Source organism: Lygodium microphyllum, chromosome 27 (genome assembly GCF_053477565.2).
Source record: "Lygodium microphyllum isolate KBCC chromosome 27, Lygodium_microphyllum_v1.1.10, whole genome shotgun sequence".
NCBI classification, from domain to species: domain Eukaryota; kingdom Viridiplantae; phylum Streptophyta; class Polypodiopsida; order Schizaeales; family Lygodiaceae; genus Lygodium; species Lygodium microphyllum.
This window is the reverse complement of record NC_141161.1, coordinates 67,610,480-67,630,091: the sequence shown is the minus strand read 5'-3', so window position 1 is coordinate 67,630,091 and position 19,612 is coordinate 67,610,480. Positions and strand designations below refer to the sequence as shown.

Genomic DNA, 19,612 nt, shown 5'->3' with positions numbered 1-19,612 from the left:
GTATCCGCGCGGGATCCTGAAAAGTCTCCTAGCAGTCCGAAACGATGCGAGGACATTGCGAGTAGCAAGGGTAGCATCCGCAATCGAAGTCACACCCAAACGGGCCATGCGGTTAAATCTTGGTCTGAGCTGATGTTTATCTTCCCATGAAAGTAACCTGGATACTGCCAACAATTCCAGCTGAAAAGAATTAGTCTGCAAGCGGTCCCCTACAGGATGCCAACGGGCCTTTTGGAGCACCACTTTCCAAGAGCCGACCAAGTGCAGTAACAAAGAGGAAGAGGGACTGGAAAATCGAGAGTCAGCATTAAGGACATGCCACCATGAGGCCCGAAGCCGTGTGTTACCCTGGCGGAGCCCGCTGTCCTCAAGAAAATAACGGGCTATGATGGTCCACGGGTGATGATCCACACACATGGCACGAAAAAGAGACCAATGAAGAGCCAGCATATGAGTTTCTGCATCCAAAATAGCTCCACCACCCATGCGCTTAGGGGTACATGCATGTGACCATGAAATCCAGGAAATGCCTGCCTGCAGTGAATCTTTCTTCCATAGCATGAAACGAATGGGATGAGTGAGAGCCTTCAAAGTAGTGGGCGTCCATGGCAGTAATGGCAGGAAATACGTCAGCATTGGTAGCATAATTGTCTGAGCCACTTTGAGGCGGACATGGAACGGCCAGGCTTGCGACTTCCAATACATAAACTTCGCGGCCAGTTTTTGCGAAATCCACTCCAGCAGGTCCTTTGGCCGTACATCCACCCCCAATGGGTATCCACGATGCCTGACAATGGAGCCACGGGAAACCACCTGGCCCTGCCAGCCTAATGACTGTAAATCAGGCTCCGTGCAACTGAGAATGGCTGACTTAAAGGCATTGATGCGAAGACCAGAGGCTTGACCAAAGAGCGTCCAAACATCTAATGCCTTGCGAATGTTATCCCTGTCCGCCTGCAAAATCATAAAGGAGTCATCAGCCAAAGATTGGCTAATGAAGTGCTGCCCCAAAGGAAGAGATAACCCTGCCAGCTGGGCAGAAGCCGCCATGGAGGATAACATTGAAAGGACCGGGTGAGTCGCCAAGGCAAAGAAGAGAGGACTCAAAGGGCAACCCTGTCGGACCGAGCGTGCAAGGACAAATGGCTCTGTAACCCCACCATTAAGCATAACTCTTGAAGAAGCCTCAGTACTAATGGTGTAGATCAATCGGGACATCCGGGTACCAAAGCCCATAGCAGACATAAGATCTGCAAGGAAAGACCAGTCCACACAGTCAAACGCCTTTTCCAGGTCCAATTGAATCAAGCCCACTTGCTGATTGGAGTGCCGCGCATAGTCAATAGCCATTTGCACATTTAAGATATTATGCAAAATGTTGCGGCCCTTAATGAAACCATATTGGAGAGGGTGCACAATAGCTGGAAGGTGCTTGTGAAGCCGATTTGCCAACACTTTGGATAAGATTTTATACATTGCGCCCATCAACGAAATTGGTCTCCAGTGTTGCAACTTTGACGGCGAAGGGACCTTGGGAATCAGTTTGATAAGGCCTTCTTTCCATGAAGAAGGCATGACCCCTGTTTCCCAAACCTGCTGAAACATGACCACCAATGGCTTTACCAACTGCGTGGCCGAGTGCTCAAAAAATTCATTAGTGAGACCATCCCAACCAGGACTTTTATCCTTAGGCAGGTGCAACAAAACATCCATAACCTCCTCTTCGCAAATATCCGCCTCCAAAGTGGCTTGCATATCAAATGGAACCTGCTGGCGGACCAGATGATAGAAGACCGAGCGGGCATGCGTAACCTGGCTAGAAGGCAGGGGAGAAGAACCAAAAAGATCCATAAAATAATTTCTGCACATATTGATAATGGTCTGCGGATCAGTGACCATGCGACCTTCCGAATCCTGGAGTCGAGTCATATTTTCGCGAGCCGGAGAAGCATGCAAGGCGCGAAAGAACTTATGAGACTGGCAGGCGCTATCTTGCAATGTGTCAGTCAAGGTATGCAGCTTGGCCTGCTGGTAAGATTTCAAGCTAAATACTTCAATAAGATGGGCCAAACGCCGCTCCAGTGACAGTAGAAAATCATCATCTGGGGAGTCCAAGAGCAAGGAACGGACCAAGGCCAATAAGTCCTCTGCTGCATCTCGACGTCGGCGACAAAGAGAGGCATTATGAATCCCATACTGCCGAGCAACCCGCTGCACATTAGAGAGCAGGCGTGCAAACAAAGCCAAGCCCTCAGAGGCGAAGTCCAACAGGAACCTCTCAAGCAATTGCTGCATATAACCCTGAAAAATTGGATGCTTCAAATAAGAGGAGTTGAAGCGTAGAGGGAGCTTATCCAGCAACTGCATAAAAGGTGCAATAGATTGTGCCCGCATCTCAAGCTGGAGGGGGAAATGATCCGACAACGCATATTGCTGCAAGACCTTCATCTCCAGCATCTCGGGAAGAAAATCATCCCCCTACATGATATACATTCTGTCCAACCGCGACCAAGTAGTTGCATATTGTGCTGAATGAAAAGTAAAGCCAAAAACAGAAGGGTGAAGCCACGACCAAAGATCTTGCTTAAGTACGTGCAAAGCAAAGGAGTTTCACACCCGGCTTTCTGGCATATCCATTACCGAATGCTCTGAGGTGGACTGAGAAGAGTCAACACACATATTGAAATCTCCCATCAAGAACCCCCTGCGGCCAAGTGACATGGAGCCCTGTAAAGTCGACCATAGATCCCGTCGGGATGCGGGATCATTCGGAGCATAGAGTCCCAGCAACCATAAAATCTCTCCTTCAAATAAGACTTCGATTACCAGAAAGCGGCCCTGCACATCATTTTTAACAAGAACAGGCTGGTATTTCTCATGGACAATCATCAGCACGCCCGAATAGTGCTTAGCATGTGTCCCTGCATAAAACAGACGGAATCCATGACAATCCACAACTTTTCCTGCCTCACCGTGACTTTTGTGCTCCACTGCACACAATACATCCCACTGGTTCTCATGCAAGACAGTCCACATGGTATGTTGCTTATGGCGAGAGCAAATGCCTCGCACATTCCACGTGGCAATCTTCATATATTTTCAAAAAAGGAAGTCAGGAACGAGGCGCCTGTTGCCTCGATTGCACCTTTTTCGCGAGAGCATCCAGGACACCCTCATCCAGAAAGTCGGCCAATACTGCAAACGAATTCGGGCGACCTGCTTTAGAGGTAGAAGGGAAATCTACTGCCTTGGGAGTAGGGCGGGGATAACGCCTATCCCAAGGTGTAATCACATTACCTTTTCCATCAAACGCCAGCTTAGCAGGTGGGCCCTTGGGGCCCTCTGAATAGACTTTCCTTGAAGACGGATTACGGGGGGCGGACGGGGCCATAGTACGCGCAGCCTGCTATGGGGTGACCATGTCTTTCCTGCGCGTGTACGTGCGCACGGAATCCGGGGAAACATTAGGCCCAGGATCTGCCAGGCCTGCATCCAACTTTTTACCTTTTTTTGTCGTGCCTCAATCCAGTCAGTGCTAGGGGAATCCAAACCCCGGACCTGTTGTTTGCCTTTATCCATGACAGTAGGTGGCTGGAGGGTCTCCTGTGTCGGGGCATCAAGCACCATGTCATCCTTGGGCTGCACAACCTGGGCCTCCTCCGAAGACGGTTGCCGTTCCGGGCATTCGGCCATAAAATGCCCTAATTTACCACATGAAAAGCAGTGTCCGGCAAAATTGCCCCATTTCAGGCGAAAATACAAAGGATGCATGCCAGAACAATTGAGGCGAAGCCACGCAGGCCTTTTCCTGGCCGTATCCCATAACATGCATAAACGGTTTCGATTCATAGCCCTGAGGCTGGGGGGAACCAGCACTGTGCCCACAACCGCCATCGCGTCCTTCAACAATGGCCAATATACCGCTGGACAATTTTCCATTTCCACCCACACCGGGCATTCGCGTTGAAGCAGATACTGGAAGTCAGCCATAGGGCGCCATGGTACCACATGGACCAAGCGGCGATCAAAGAATAGTGGCAACCTGGACAGGAGCTCAGCTCGATGCGATTCCGATTTCAACAGCACCTCATAAAAGCCGCGAGGTCCAAGGAAGGAAAAAAGTATAACTGCACGGTCATAAAACACCGAGAAGGACCTCAAGACTGATTTTGGGTCCACCGTGGCTTCCAGCACATCATCCGCAGCCGCAGCAGAGAAAGTTTCATTATTATGCTGGACATAATCGCCAAGCAGAGTATTGGCAAAGTCCAGCAAATGCTCCCAGTCAATTTCCTGCGAATCCACAGGTTCAAAGGCAACCTGCGCATAGGAACGTTCCTGAGGACCCATTGGCTCGTCTGAAGTATGCTTGGAGCGTTTGCCTGCAGGCGGCAGTTCAGAACCCGGAGGCGGCTCCTCCGTGCATGGCACCATATCCTCCGGCTCCTCTGTATCGGAATCAGGGCCAAGGGCTGCCACCGTCCGGTCTAGAAAATCCATATCCAGGCCAGCCATACTGCTGTCTTCTCGCTTGCGCTCGCTCCCTCACTCTCTCTCTTTCTCTCTCTGTGCAAGTCCCGCAGACCTGCAAAATCAGGGGACCACCTGGCTGCAGCAACAGGACTGCAACGGGGCTCCTGTGGAGAGCAGGACAGTTACACGCAGATGAACCGAGGCGCACGGGAACGGGGCAGACACCAGTGAGGCTTCAAGGCGGCTGCAACCGGCTTCCACGCTGACGCAGAGCAGCCGACCAGCGGCAGATCTGACGCAGATCAGGGCGACAGCAGGGGGCACGATACACAGGCTGGCGCTGATCAGGGCAACGGCAGAGGGCGCGATACACAGGCTGTTGCTGCAAACACCGAGGCCTGTCAGACTGTTGTGTGAACCCTGTCCGCTCTGTCGACAGGACAATTCGTCGCTCCCTGCGCTGTGCCCCACTGCTCGTGAAAGACAGGCGGAAAGGAACGGGACAACAGGCGGCGCCTGCAGACGGGGCAGCAGGTCAAAAGATAACGGGCACGATGTGGACGACGAAGCAGCCTGAATTGCGCGCAGGTCAGAAGTCTCCCACAACACCGGAATCGCGTCGCGTGATCAGGGGGACACCAGATCCGCCATCGCCCGCTCTCGCCTCTCTCGCTCCGCGACCACCGTAAACCTCTCTCTCTCTCTCTCTCTCTCTCTCTCTCTCTCTCTCTCTCTCTCTCTGTGTGTGTATCTGTCTGCGCACAGGACAGAGCACCACACGCTATCCTGAAGGGGGTGCTTCTGGCAGCACACACACTGAGGGCAGCATGGGACAGGACCAGGCGGGCAGGATGACGCAGGCCTGGGGCAGTACAAAAGGAGTGGGCTAGGGTTTGAGGCAGGCAACCTAGGGCAGCACCATCGCCTGGACACTCTCTCTCTCTCTCTCTCTCTCTCTCTCTCTGCGCAGAAACAGAGCAGCACACAGGATAGCAGAGGTATAGGACTGTAGTCCCCCAGTTCTGTGCAACCTCAAGGGTGTCACAGATCACAGGGGTGGTGGCACCAGGCACAGGCGGGCAGAGGGCTGCATCTCCCCCCCGCCCCCCCTTCTCTCTCTCCCTCTGTGAACACTGCATGTGCACGTGCACTGTACCAATTTGAAAACAACTGCAAATTCTGAATGTGCAAAAGTTTGTTCCTTTATTTTTTCTTCTTCCCCCAAACTGCATGCAGTTTTGCCACAACTACTGAATATCACCCTTGTTTGCATGTGTGCCACAACTACTGCATATTCACCTTGCTTGCATCTGTGATAGTTTCTATTCAGGCACCCACAATATTATATTTGTCTATTCGCTTCATCTCTAATAGCTGGCCTTCTCTCACACATCATCCAGCTCTTTCTTCATTCAAGCCACCTCTAACCCATCCAGTTCACTAACATTGATGTGTGTGGCGAAATAGAGTATCTCGGTCTTCTCCAGCATATGCACATGCCCTCCCTACTACAAGATATGAAGGTGTTCACTGCCTTGGATACAAGGACCCTGCACCTTTCTCACATTAGATAGATTTCCATTACCTACTAAGACAAGCTAAGACCAACCTCTGATCAACAAAAACTTAATCAAGCATTAGTTGAAAGATTATCAAAACACCTTCTTCAGAAATTACAAAACCACATCTAAACTTACCAAACAATCTTATATTAGAAATTTACATCACATACACCCACACTCAACCTACAGTAACTGACCTGTTCTAATATGCCAAATGTACGTGCAGGTGCAACCTCATCCTCAAAAACAGTAGTATTGTTCAGGGTAGTAGAAAACCATTGTGTTCCAATAGCTGGCACCTGACAGATAGCCTTAGTTTCAGTGAAATAATATATTAACGTGTCTGCCACAACAAGGAACTTAAATTCAGCATTTACAAAACATGACCACCTTCCTTTAACAAAAAATTTTCAGGCTGGAAGACCCCTTAGATCACTAAGGACAAGTGTCAAAACTCTGCATTTGATACTTCTATACTAAGAGCCTCATTTGACAGTTTTATGTATTAAAATGAACTAATCACCAAGGATGATAGACTGAGCACAGCAACTTAGAAAGAAAGGTTCTGAAATCATTGCAGTAAAGAAGAAATTCCATTATCATGACAAGATAACCTATAACTATACAACACACTCAAGTCTCAAAGGTATTTATGGCCTTTTGCAAACATTATATCTCCCTCTCTCTCTCTTTTTTCGGTAATGAGTAATTGTATTAATCACAAAAAAATATACAAGAGCCACTGTAGAGATCAAGAAGAAACTGCCGTATGCCAAGCAACTAAATCCTCCCTCGGGAGAAGGCCAGCCTTAGAATTAGAGATAGCCTTAATGCCCAAAGATGTCATATGAGTACCTTGGGGCAAAGATTTGTCCTTACGGCATGCATAGGTGCACAGGACATTCTATGCATCCTCCAAGGATACAGTGTTCTGAACATCATTTGACTGTTTGCCCTTTTTCGATTGCACCTCTTCCCAACCATGGGCACCATCAGTGGGAGATGAAAACAATTGTTTTCCTTTGTCCAAAAGGGGTGACCCGATCTATGTATCAGTTTACCTTTGAGGGAGATGTAGCGAAGCATGTGAGAGAATATGTATACTTAGGGGTCACATTCTCTAGCCCAAGATTTTCACTGAGGGGGGCAGCTGAGGCCTAGTTGTCACAAGGCTATGCAGCCCTAGAGACCCTTGAGAGCCAATATGCCCACATATAGTTTCACCTCACACCAAACTATGGTTGTTTGACTCTCTAGTCGCACCTACTCTTCTATATGGAGCTAAGGTTTGGGGTTGCAACCTATATCATAGACAATTGAGCCCACATATTGACCAGACTGGCCTAGAGAGAGACCACTATGATGGCTGGGACCGCAAAGAGAGGCCATTTGTTGTGGAGGCTCTCTTTAGAGTAGTGATTTTCTTACACCAGATAAGGGAGCTCCCATGGCACAGATACCCAAATTAGCACTCAGACAGCTAGCAAAGATGGGTGAGAAGGAATGTTGGTATTTACAGATGGCAACTTGGATGGGCTTACATGGATAGGACATCAAACAGCTCCTACCCTTTCACTATAGCTTAGACTGTCCTACACTTCTCCTCAGCTGATCTGAGCTGAATTCAGCCACAATGGATGTCCTAAGAGCTGAGATAGAGAGGACTTGGATTCGACTAGCTCTCCCTCTAGGACCAAAGATGGAGTTTTACCGGAGTCACTTCCTACATCTCTCTGAAAATGGATTTGATATATGGATGCACACCTCTCCCACTGTGTGGGCTGCTGTTGGACAAATGCGCACCTCCCACCAATGGAGGATAGAGATAGGTAGATGGACAAATATTCCAGTAGAAGATAGGAGAGCCTGAGACAGAGCAACACTACATATGTAGATGTATAGTGTACTATGACATACAAGGAAGATATCATTGCCTCTTCCGTGAGGGCTTTGGACCCCTCCGCCATGTCATGGAATACAAGGACCAGAGATGTCTAGGGCTTTTCCTCCTAGATATTCAAAGGTGCTACACAACACTGATACGAGACAAGGGACCAATCTGTCCAGAGGGACCCAGGCAAAGAGTAGTGACGGAATTCTTCCATCAACAAACACAAACTCATCCCGCTAGACTGGACCTACCCCACATTGCAGAGTCACACTAAATAGGGGCATTGCACTTTGCTGAGCACAATGACCTCGACCATCCGATTGGCGACTGAGGGATCCACACCATCGTCAAATCAGAGGCATCATTGCAAGACACAGAAGAATCACCCCTTGACACATTAGCATAGCAGCCCTAGACCACATCGTAGATGGGATCATGTGCTGACCTCAAGATATAGAGAAGATCTATTATAGCTAGATATTTTGTACATACAAATTTTAGACATTAAGATCTTTAGAATTTGGATGTTTGAATATACTAGGAAGCATTTTTCTTTCACTTTTCATGATGAGATGACACCAGATACAGATATACTTTGATTTTGTCTCATAGGCCACATTGGCCTTTTGCAAATGTTAACCTCTCTCTCTCTGTTTTTTTTTTCCCGTAAAAGGTAATTGTATTAATTACGAAAAAAATACAAGATTACTTGATTACAAGATAGTTGATGACACTAAGCCATCAGGTGAAGAAGTTCTCTCTCTCTCTTTCACTCTCTTTCTGATTACAAGAGACACGAGGGCCGTAGGCCAACGTGTGGGAAATCCCCGTAGTAATGCACTAAAAAAGTTACACCAATCATGGCAACGACCCAGAGGCAATTGCCATATGCCAAGGATGCAAATCCTCCCGAGGGAGCAAGTCGGAGTGTCGGATAAGATCTAGCTGCCAATGCAAGAGCCCTTTAAGCCTGGCAATATGGCGCGGTACATTAGAGGCCGAATCAAAGAGAAAAGCATTGCGCGTGGTCCAAATGTGCCAGCATCCCCAGTATCTGAAAAAGTGAAATAAGATCTTCATGTGCAACTGTGGCGGTGTGGGATACTTCGGGCGCACAAAAACCCAGTCGAAAGGATTTAGTGAGGACCCCACCACAGTGCGCCAAATGTGCGACAAGAGTGACCAGATATTCTTGGCGAGCGGGCAAGAAAGAAAACGATGTCGGGCCGATTCCGCCGTTGTGGTACAGAAGAAACAATTACCATTTGAGATACGACGCTTGGCAAGGGCCGAGGCAAGAGGAAGACCACCAATCATTACCCGCCAAATAAAGACCTTGCATTTGAAAGGTGCCTTATTCAGCCAGCCCTCCATCAGCGTTGTCTGCCACCATGACAGCGATTTCCGCAGTCCCCAAACAGTATTAGCTTTCTCCCCCAGCCATTGGTGATCCTGAATGAGAAGATGATACACCTGATTAGTAGAGGCCTTTTCCAGACTCAACCGGCCTGCAAGGTCCCAGTCCTGCCAAGGGCGATCCACAGCTAAGGCAGGAAAGGGTTGCCTACCCTGAAGCTCCGACGAAAGCTTTTCCCATAAATCACGGTATCCGCGCGGGATCTTGAACAGTCGCCTAGCAGTCCGAAACGATACGAGGACATTGCGAGTGGCAAGGGTAGCATCCGCAACCGACGTCACACCTAAACGGGCCAGGCGGTTAAATCTCAATCTGAGCTGATGTTTATCTTCCCATGAAAGTAGTCGCGATACTGCCAACAATTCCAGCTGAAAGGAGTTAGTCTGCAAGCGGTCCCCTACCGGGTGCCAACGGGCCTTTTGGAGCACCACTTTCCAAGAGCCGACCAAGTGCAGTAACAAAGAGGAAGAGGGACTGGAAAAACGGGAGTCAGCATTAAGGACATGCCACCAAGAGGCCCGAAGCCGGGTGTTACCATGGCGGAGCCCGCTGTCCTCAAGAAAATAACGGGCAATGATGGTCCACGGGTGATGATCCACACACATGGCACGAAAAAGGGACCAACGGAGAGCTAGCATATGAGTTTCTGCATCCAAAATAGCTCCACCACCCATGCGCTTAGGGGGATGTATGTGACCATGAAATCCACGAAATGCCTGCCTGCAGTGAATCCTTCTTCCATAGCATGAACCGGATGGGATGAGTGAGAGCCTTCAAAGTAGTAGGCGTCCATGGCAACAATGGCAGGAAATACGTTAGCATTGGGAGCATAATTGTCTGAGCCACTTTGAGGCGGACATGAAAGGGCCACGCTTGCGACTTCCAATACATAAACTTCGCCGCCAGTTTTTGTGAAATCCACTCCAGCAGGTCCTTTGGCCGTACATCCACCCCCAATGGGTATCCAAGATGCCTGACAATAGAGCCACGGGAAACCACCTGGCCTTGCCAGCCTAATGACTGTAAATCAGGTTCCGTGCAACTAAGAATGGCTGACTTAAAGGCATTGATGCGAAGCCCAGAGGCCTGACCAAAAAGCGTCCAAACATCTTATGCCTTGCGAATGTTGTCCCTATCCGCCTGCAAAATCATAAAGGTGTCATCAGCCAAAGATTGGTTAATGAAGTGCTGGCCCAAAGGAAGAGACAACCCTGCCAGCTGAGCAGAATCCGCCATGGAGGATAACATTGAAAGGACCGGGTGAGTCGCCAGGGCAAAGAAGAGAGGACTCAAAGGACAACCCTGTCTGACTGAGCGTGCAAGGACAAATGGCTCTGTAACCCCACCATTGAGCATAACTCTGGAGGAAGCCGCAGCACTAATGGTGTAGATCAATCGGGACATGCGGGTACCAAAGCCCATAGTAGACATGAGATCTGCAATGAACGACCAGTCGACGTAATCAAACGCCTTTTCCAAGTCCAATTGAATCAATACCACTTCCTGACCGGAGTGTTGCGCATAGTCAATAGCCATTTGCACATTTAAGATATTATGCAGAATGTTGCGGCCCTTAATGAAACCATATTGGAGAGGATGCACAATAGCGGGAAGGTGCTTGTGAAGCCGGTTCGCCAGCACTTTGGAGTAGATTTTATACATGGAGCCCATCAAAGAGATTGGTCTCCAGTGTTGCAACTTTGACGGCGAAGGGACCTTTGGAATCAGTTTGATAAGGCCTTCTTTCCATGAGGAGGGCATGACCCCTGTTTCCCAAACCTGCTGAAACATGACCACCAATGGCTTCACCAACTGCGTGACCGAGTTCTAAAAGAATTCATTAGTGAGACCATCCCAGCCAGGACTTTTATCCGTAGGCAGGTGCAACAAAACATCCATAAACTCCTCCTCGCAAATGTCCGCCTCCAAAGTGGCTTGCATATCCAATGGAACCTGCTGGCGGACCAGATGATAGAAGACCGAGCGGGCATGCGTGACCTGGCTAGAAGGCAAGGGAGAAGAACCAAGAAGTTGTCAGAGTGCAGCGGTGCGGAAGCGTAGGACTGAGAGAGAGAGAACGCAGAGAGAGAAGGGAGAGAAAGAGACAGTGGACGATGAAGATCTGCTGTATAAAGAATGCTGAATACAAAGATATACACGGGCGCAGTGCGCTGGACTGCGTGTCTCCACCTCGATGATGCGACCTGCTGTCCACCTCGAAGTCTGCTGCAGTCTGCACTGTCTGCTGTCTGAAATCTGTGAACAGAGACAGAGACTGTGCGTCACCGGTCTGTAATCTGCGTCAGAGAAGTGTGTATCAGACTGCTGAGAATGTCGACTATAAATAGTCGAAAACTGCCACGAAATGGGGCGCCAGAAACAGGGCGCAGCCTGGAAACAAGTCGGCTGCATTAAATGCAGCCGACTGGGCTGCAACCAGTCGGACTGCCACGTGGCAGTCCAACTGCACAGTCCGACTGTGCAGCTGCCCTCAAAAACAGGCTATGATCTCTAACACCCCCTCTCAGAGCCTGGACAGGGCAGAAGCCAGAGGGATCTGAATGTTGCCAAAGTAGAGCCTGAGGAAGCGCCTTCGTAAACAAATCCGCAAGATTGTCCTCCGTCTTGCAATACTCCACAGTGATGGTCTCATCCAGAAGCTTTTCTCGGATGAAGTGGTACTGGATCTCAATGTGCTTCGTCCGGGCATGAAAAACAGGGTTCCTTGCCAAGGCAATGCAACTTTCATTGTCACATCGCAGCAATGTAGGACGAGTCTCGGGGCACCCAAGCTCCTCCAACAATCTCCGAAGCCACACAACCTCGCATGTGGTGGAAGATGCGGCCCGATACTCCGCCTCAGTAGACGAAAGGGCTACCGTGGGCTGCTTCTTGCTACTCCATGAAATAACACCTGCACCCAAAGTAAAGCAGTAACCTGTAGTAGACCGCCTGTGGTCCACGTCACCAGCCCAATCCGAGTCGCTCCAACCTGCAAGTACAAGATCTGACCCATCTGTCCCTGCGGGGTAATGAATCCCTAAATCAGACGTCCCCCTCAGATACCGAAGTATCCTCTGATCAGCATGCCAATGCACCGTCTTAGGTTCACTCATGAACCCTGCCAAGAGCCCAACAGCAAAACATAGATCAACCCTGGTGTTGAGAAGCCAAATCAAGGAACCAATCAACTGTCGATAGCGGGACGCATCTGCCAAAGGAGAAGCTGAATGAGAAGTGGCCTTCCAGTTCGGATCCATAGGAGTAGAGAGGGCCCGACAATCTTCCATCTCAAAAGACACCAAGAGCTCCTGTACATATCTCTGTTGGGAGAGAAAGATCCCCCTCTGAGACTGATAAATCTCATGGCCCAAAAAGAAATGGAGTAGACCCAAATCCGTCATCTCGAACGTCCGATGTAAAGCTGACTTTGTCTCCTGGACCTGCTGTGCATCATCACCTGTGACAATCAAATCATCAACATATAAGACAAACAGCACACAACCATCCTCGGAAGTGTGAACATACAGCTGCGGATCGGCCTTGGACCGCCGATATCCCAACTGAGACTGGAGGAACGAATCAATCTTCTCGTTCCAAGCTCGCGGGGCCTGCTTGAGGCCATACAAGGCCTTCTTCAACCTGTAGACTTTCCCATCTGAAGAACCAAAGCCAGGAGGCTGCTCAACGTAGATCTCCTCCTTCAAATCACCATTCAGGAAGGCCGACTTCACATCCAACTGATAAACAGGCCATCCCCTATGACCAGCCAAAGCAAGAACAGCTCTAATGGTTGCCATACGAGCTGTGGGGGCAAAGGTGTCATGACAGTCAATCCCTGGGCGCTGTGCAAAACCCTTACAAGGCGAGCCTTGTGCTTATCCAAAGTACCATCACTGAGATATTTGGTCTTGAAGACCCACTTGACTCCAATCACCTTCTTCTTTGGGGGGCGTGGCACAAGTGACCAAGTGCCATTCCTCTCAATAGCCTCCAACTCAGCTTCCATAGCTTTCTTCCATGGGGCGGACTGTAAAGCCTCCTTCGCGGAGGTGGGCTCTCGATCCTGCATAACACGGGACATCAAACAATAGTTGGAGCAAACAAGCTCCGAAGAATGCGCCTGGTGCCTCCGTGACCGCCGCGGACCATCCTGCGGTCCCCACTCCTCAGGAACCCCCTCGATCCCTGAATCACGGAGTGTGTCACGGGCCCAGCGAGGAGGAGGCCGAACCTCCCCTCGTCGTTCTCCATCAGCAGAAGACTCTGGAATATCCACCGGTGGTAGCTCCTCAGAGGTGTCCGGTGGAACAGTAGACTCTGTGTCAGAAACAGAATCATAATCAAAAGGCACGGGCTCCAGTGGAACTGTAGAAGGAGCCCAACGTTCCCCTGGATCTCCAAGAACGGGATGCTCCTCACCCGTTGAAGAAGCCGGAACCTCCACAAACCGCACATCACGGCTAGTGTACACATCCCGCTTGACGGGATCATACAGTCGGTAGCCTTGGGACTGGGAGCTGTAGCCAACAAATACCTGTTTTCGAGAAGCCGCTTCAAATTTATCACGGTGAGCCTTCGGAATGTGAACATAGGCATCACACCCAAAGACCCGAAAGTAAGAAACATCTGGCTTCGTCCCAAAATAAGCCTCAAATGGAGTCATCCCTTCCACGGCCGAAGTAGGGGATCGATTAAGGATGTGGACTACAGTAGCCACAGCCTCGGCCCACAGAACCTGAGGGGTCTGTCGGTGCTCCATCATGGTGCGCGCCATCTCGATCACACTGCGGTTCTTCCGTTCTAGAATACCATTTTCTTGAGGAGTATTGGTATTGGCAAACTCCTGGTGAATTCCTCTATCTGCACAAAACCGAGCAAATTCATTAGACACAAATTCACCTCCCTTGTCGGATCGCAAGGTCTTCAACTTCCGGCCTGATCGGTTCTCCTCAAAGAGAAGCCAATCCTTGAAGTGCGAGAAAGCTTCTGACTTTAATGCCAAAAAGTAGGCCCATGTCATCCTGCTGTAGTCATCCACGATCAGCATGAAGTACGAGCTCCCACGCAGGGACTCATTCCTCATAGGGCCACATAGATCCGTAGATACTAGCTCCATCGGTGAAGTAGACCGCCGCGAAGCTGTGTGGGGAATGGCATCCCTATACTGCTTCCCCCGAATGCAGGAGACACATGGCTGCTGGCTCACCACTATATCCGGCAACCCTCGAACAAGCTGTCCATGTGACGCCCTCCGAAGATAGTCATAGTTCAGGTGACCAAACCGAGCATGCCATAACTCAGACTGTGACTGTGAGGTAAGAAGAAGAGTAGAGAGGGCAGTGGAAGACTTCAGTTTGTAAATGCCGTTCTCCTCATATCCAGATGAGAGAACCTTCCTCGATCCACGATCAAGGACTCGCACAGTAGAACTGTCAAACTCCACCAAAAGACCAAGGGAACAAATCTTATGAACTGAAAGGAGATGGTACCCTAATCCTGGTACATGCAAAACCTCTGAGGTATGGGTGCCACCTCGTCCATCCGGAATAAGCTGCATCTTACCCCGACCTGCAACAGAAACTGAAGAGCTGTCTCCAATGAGAACCTGCCCACGCGAGGGTCGTAGCTGGGCAACACCATCTGATGAAGGAGTCATGTGCCGTGAGGCACCACTATCAACAATCCACTCTCGAGCTTGGGGAGCCGTCATCGCAGCATCAGAAGCATTCGGTGAAGCGTCCTCAATGACAGCTAGATGAAGAAATGCAGCTGATGAGGGTGCAGCCACCGCTCCAGAATCCTTGGTAGCCTTCTTCTTGGTGTCCTTCGTGTCTTTGTCAGGGCAATCCTTCTTCCAATGGCCAGTCTTTCCACAAATATGACATGTGGATTCTTTGTCCGTGTCCTTCTCCTTGTCCTTCTTGGACTTGTTATCCCCCTTCTTCTTCTTTTGGTCCTTCCCCTTCTTCTGAGAGGCTTGACCTGTCAACGCCTCCGACTTGGAAGCATTCTGTCCCTTTAACTGTTCCTCTTGGTCCAAGACCATAGGAACCAACTCTTCCCACCGAAGAGTAGACTCTCGCCCCGAAGCAATAAGGGCAGAGTAAAATGTACCGAATCGTGGCGGCAACTGGGACAATAGTGTGATCGCCATGTCTTCGGAGGAAATCGGCTTCCCCGCATTCTGAACCTGCATCTGAAGCTGCCTTAGCTTGTTAATGTGCTCCCGTAGCGAAGAAGACTTATTTACGGACAAGGGCCGCATCTATACCTCCAAAGAAACCCTCTTCATCAGGGTCATCCGATTGTACATTTGATCAAGCTCCAGCCATATCTCATGAGCCACCGTCAAGTGCTCGATGTGAGCGATCACGGCTGTAGTGCATGATAGGAAGAGAAAGGATCGAATCCTGGCATTCAGTTTGTCCCAATGAGACTGGGCCCTGGCCAACTCCGTATGAGCATCGGAAGAGAGTTTGGACTCATCTCTTACCGAGGGCCAGTCAATATCCTCATGTACCAACTCCGCCAAATCATAGGACTCAAGGATGGCCAACATCATGACGCGCCAAATGCGGTAGTTGTTGCCGTCGAGCTTCTGATCTGTAGGAAGGGCCGGTAAGACAGGCACCTTCCGATCCATAATCGCCTGGAACTCCAAGTCCATCTCTGTAGACATCTTCACCTACAATGCCTTCTCAAACGCAAAAGCAGCCCCCTCTGACTGGGTAAACTCAGCCTGCTAAGGCTCTTCCGCGTCCTGAAGCTTCTTCACCCGCCGGAGGCGATGAAAAAGCAAAACCTGCACTTTTAGGCTGAAAACTCAAACTTCCTCCGCGTCAAACAGCAGTAAACAGCAGCAAATCCACCACCTGTACTCCTTTCCTGAGCGCCCACACTCGTTTCAGCCTTGTTCCAAGGCGCAGCCCTCCTATCTGCCCTGAAACGCAAAAAACGCAAATTTGTGTCGCAATGGAAACTCCTCTTTAGGTTGATTCTGCGCTCAGTCAGCCCTCAAGCACTGCTCTGATACCATGTCAGAGTGCAGCGGTGCGGAAGCGTAGGACTGAGAGAGAGAGAACGCAGAGAGAGAAGGGAGAGAAAGAGACAGTGGACGATGAAGATCTGCTGTATAAAGAATGCTGAATACAAAGATATACATGGGCGCAGTGCGCTGGACTGCGTGTCTCCACCTCGACGATGCGACCTGCTGTCCACCTCGAAGTCTGCTGCAGTCTGCACTGTCTGCTGTCTGAAATTTGTGAACAGAGACAGAGACTGTGCGTCACCGGTCTGTAATCTGCGTCAGAGAAGTGTGTATCAGACTGCTGAGAATGTCGACTATAAATAGTCGAAAACTGCCACGAAATGGGGCGCCAGAAACAGGGCACAGCCTGGAAACAAGTCGGCTGCATTAAATGCAGCCGACTGGGCTGCAACCAGTCGGACTGTCGGACTGCCACGTGGCAGTCCGACTGTGCAGCTGCCCTCAAAAACAGGCTATGATCTCTAACAGAAGTTCCATAAAATAATTTGAGCTCGACGCTAGCTACTTCCTAGAGACTTGGCTAATGGGAAAGAAACCCTAACTTCAGGTCGGTCCTAAGTGGGAATGGCCGGATACTTCCACTTCGGGGCAGACTCAGGAAGACCTAGATCGCAAGCCCTGTGACATTCCTTGCGAGTGCCAGGAGGCGCTTTCTAGACTCCCCTCCCGATGGACTGCTAAGACATGTCCCACAAGTGGACAAGCGGACACGTTACAACCAAACTGTTGATTTAAGTTTTTTTGTTGGTTACCACCAGTACAACCTATATCACAACGTCTTGAAGATTGACAATGGTCTGCGGATCAGTGACCATGCGACCTTCCGAATCCTGGAGTCTGGTCATATTGTCGCGAGCCGGAGAACCTCTCTCTCTCTCTCTCTCTCTCTCTCTCTCTCTCTCTCTCTCTCTCTCTCTCTCTCTCAATAAGTAATTTGTGTTAATTATGAAGAAAAGTACAAGATTTCAAGATTACAAGGTGCACGTTGGCTCTAGGCCATCAAACATAAACCAGATACAAGAGATTTAGGAACAACAAAAGGACAAGATTACAAGAGGCACGCCAGAACAGGACGGGCTGCACTATAAGGGATCAGGAGTTTTGACAAGATTTCAAAGCATGGGCCTAAGCCTTTGCTGCCAATGTCTCCAATACATCTTCAAAGAAGTCACAAAGAACTACAAAGGGGTTGGATCTCTGATGCTCAGCCTGCAAGGAAGAAGACACATCTACAAGGTGGGAAGTAGAACCTAGATACTTGCGATCCCATGGAGTAATGACTCTTCCAACAACATCAATGGCCAGCTAAGCAGGAGGGCCACGTGCACAAGGTGATGACTAGCCTGATCGCTGCTAGTGCAATTGCCGTTTGGAGGGCGAGGATCATTTGCAAGAGGAGGAGTTGGAGTAGTAGGCACATTGGAGGATGTATCTCGGTGATGAGAACAAGTAAGAAGGGGGTACTATGAAGTGGAATGATCAATAGGTACCATGGGCACGAAAGAAGCTAGTTGGTTGCCTGGAGATTGACCGAGCTGAAGTGTCTATGGTGGTTGGGAAGAGGTTGAAGGCATGTCTTGGTCCTTGTCTATGGGATGATCCACCTGTTGAGAAACCACTTCTTTAGTTCACACACATCATTTAGGGTTTTGCACTAACAACCTCAAAAAGGGCTGGTGCCCACATTTTGACCACTTTTTCAATGAGCGCCCACACACTGGTGCGCCACCCTAGACAACTTATGCCTCAAAAAGGGCTGGTGTCCACATATTGGCCACTTTTTCAGTGGGCGCCCACGTAGTAGTGCACCACCCTAGACAACTTATGCCTATCAATTGGTAGTCACTTTATTCATTCTTCACACTCCTATCTCTCTCTCTTCAGTCATTCTTGACCACCTTCTTCGGTCACCACCACCACTTCCCTTCTCTCACTAGCCCCGTCCACTGCCCTCACACCCCTTCGGGAGGACATTGCGGTTCGTGCCTCCTGGCTGCCCTCACCCTTCCTCTTTTGGGCACCCTGTTCCAGCATCAGGCCTTGCATTTGGAACATCTTCCACCTGGCGTCACCATCTGCTTGGTATCAGAACCCTTCTCTATCAGGCCCCACCTTCAATTGCGTTTTTCAAGTTGGAGGCCTTCTCCTTGCTTGGCGTTAGCATTCTAGCCTCTGGCAACGGTCCACATCACTGAGCATCAATGATTTCATCACTCGTCCATCACAGGGGCTGTTGGACCTGCGTTTTTGCAGCCTGGCTTCTCCTCCATCACTTAGCATTACTCGTCTGTCACAGAGGCTCCTAGGACATGCATTTTTGCAGCCCCGCTCATCCTCCATCATCTACTGTCATCATTATCCACTTGGTGTCAACATTTGTATTGCTCTCCTTACGCTTGACAGTTCCAACACTCTGGGATTTGCATTTTGCCGCCCAATATCAGAGGACTACAGGTCGCTCCCTCGACAATTGGTGATCGACTTCCACATCTCCAACAGCATCGAAGAACTGCAATTCGCTCCCTCGACAACTGTCCTTCACCTTCCAGTGATTACTTTGATAGCCCACTACCCAAAGGAATGCATTTCGCTCCGTTCACTATGCAAATTCCTGCAAGTGCTACTACATGATTCAAACAGGACAATGCAATTATCTTCTAAGCTTCGGCTCCATTGTATTAGCTTTCCTTCTCATAGCATGATTCAATGCATCAGCACTGTATTCTTCTTGTGTTTCTGAGTTTCTCTTCTCTCTCAATGTTTGCCATACACACTGTTACTCCCCGCAAACCCTATTGTCTCTTTGCACCGTCGCTTATTTTGACATGGTATTCGAGTATACTTGTTATTTTTGACATGGTATCAAAGCACAGGAGCTTAGAGATTGAAAGACCTTATTCATCAAAGAAGGTAAAGACAGGTTGCGGGTTTGGCGTTGTCTACTGATTCCCCCCTTCATTTCCGCTACACTACCAAGAGATAGAGACACCTTTCTCTTCCTGTCCCACCCACCATCCCTTTTACAAGTTGACACTCCGATGCTATGACTTCTCCACAGGTAGATGGACAGGCCATGAGGTGCTCCTCTTCTCGCATCACCGGAACCCCCACAACTACTTGCTACCATGGACCTTTGCTCCTTGCCTCACCGGAGAATATGCATCTACCCCAAGCACTCGTCATGCCACCTCTTCCTTCTGGGCTATAGAGTTTATTCT

The 19,612-nt window shown here is 49.6% G+C and overlaps 1 protein-coding gene across 7 annotated transcripts in view; it reads right to left on the bottom strand.

The window, feature by feature from the left end:
• LOC148012424 (uncharacterized) overlaps positions 1 to 19,612 on the bottom strand; it is a 65,098-nt gene that overhangs the window by 34,769 nt on the left and 10,717 nt on the right. For all 7 annotated transcript variants that reach the window (XR_015689016.1, XR_015689018.1, XR_015689017.1 and 4 more), the window contains exon 4: positions 6,233 to 6,334. Coding sequence is in view for 4 of the 7 variants with exons in the window: in XM_087668761.1 (XP_087524887.1) it covers positions 6,233 to 6,334 (102 nt within the window). In the remaining 3 variants the exon portion in view is untranslated. The remainder of the gene's footprint in view (positions 1 to 6,232; positions 6,335 to 19,612) is intronic.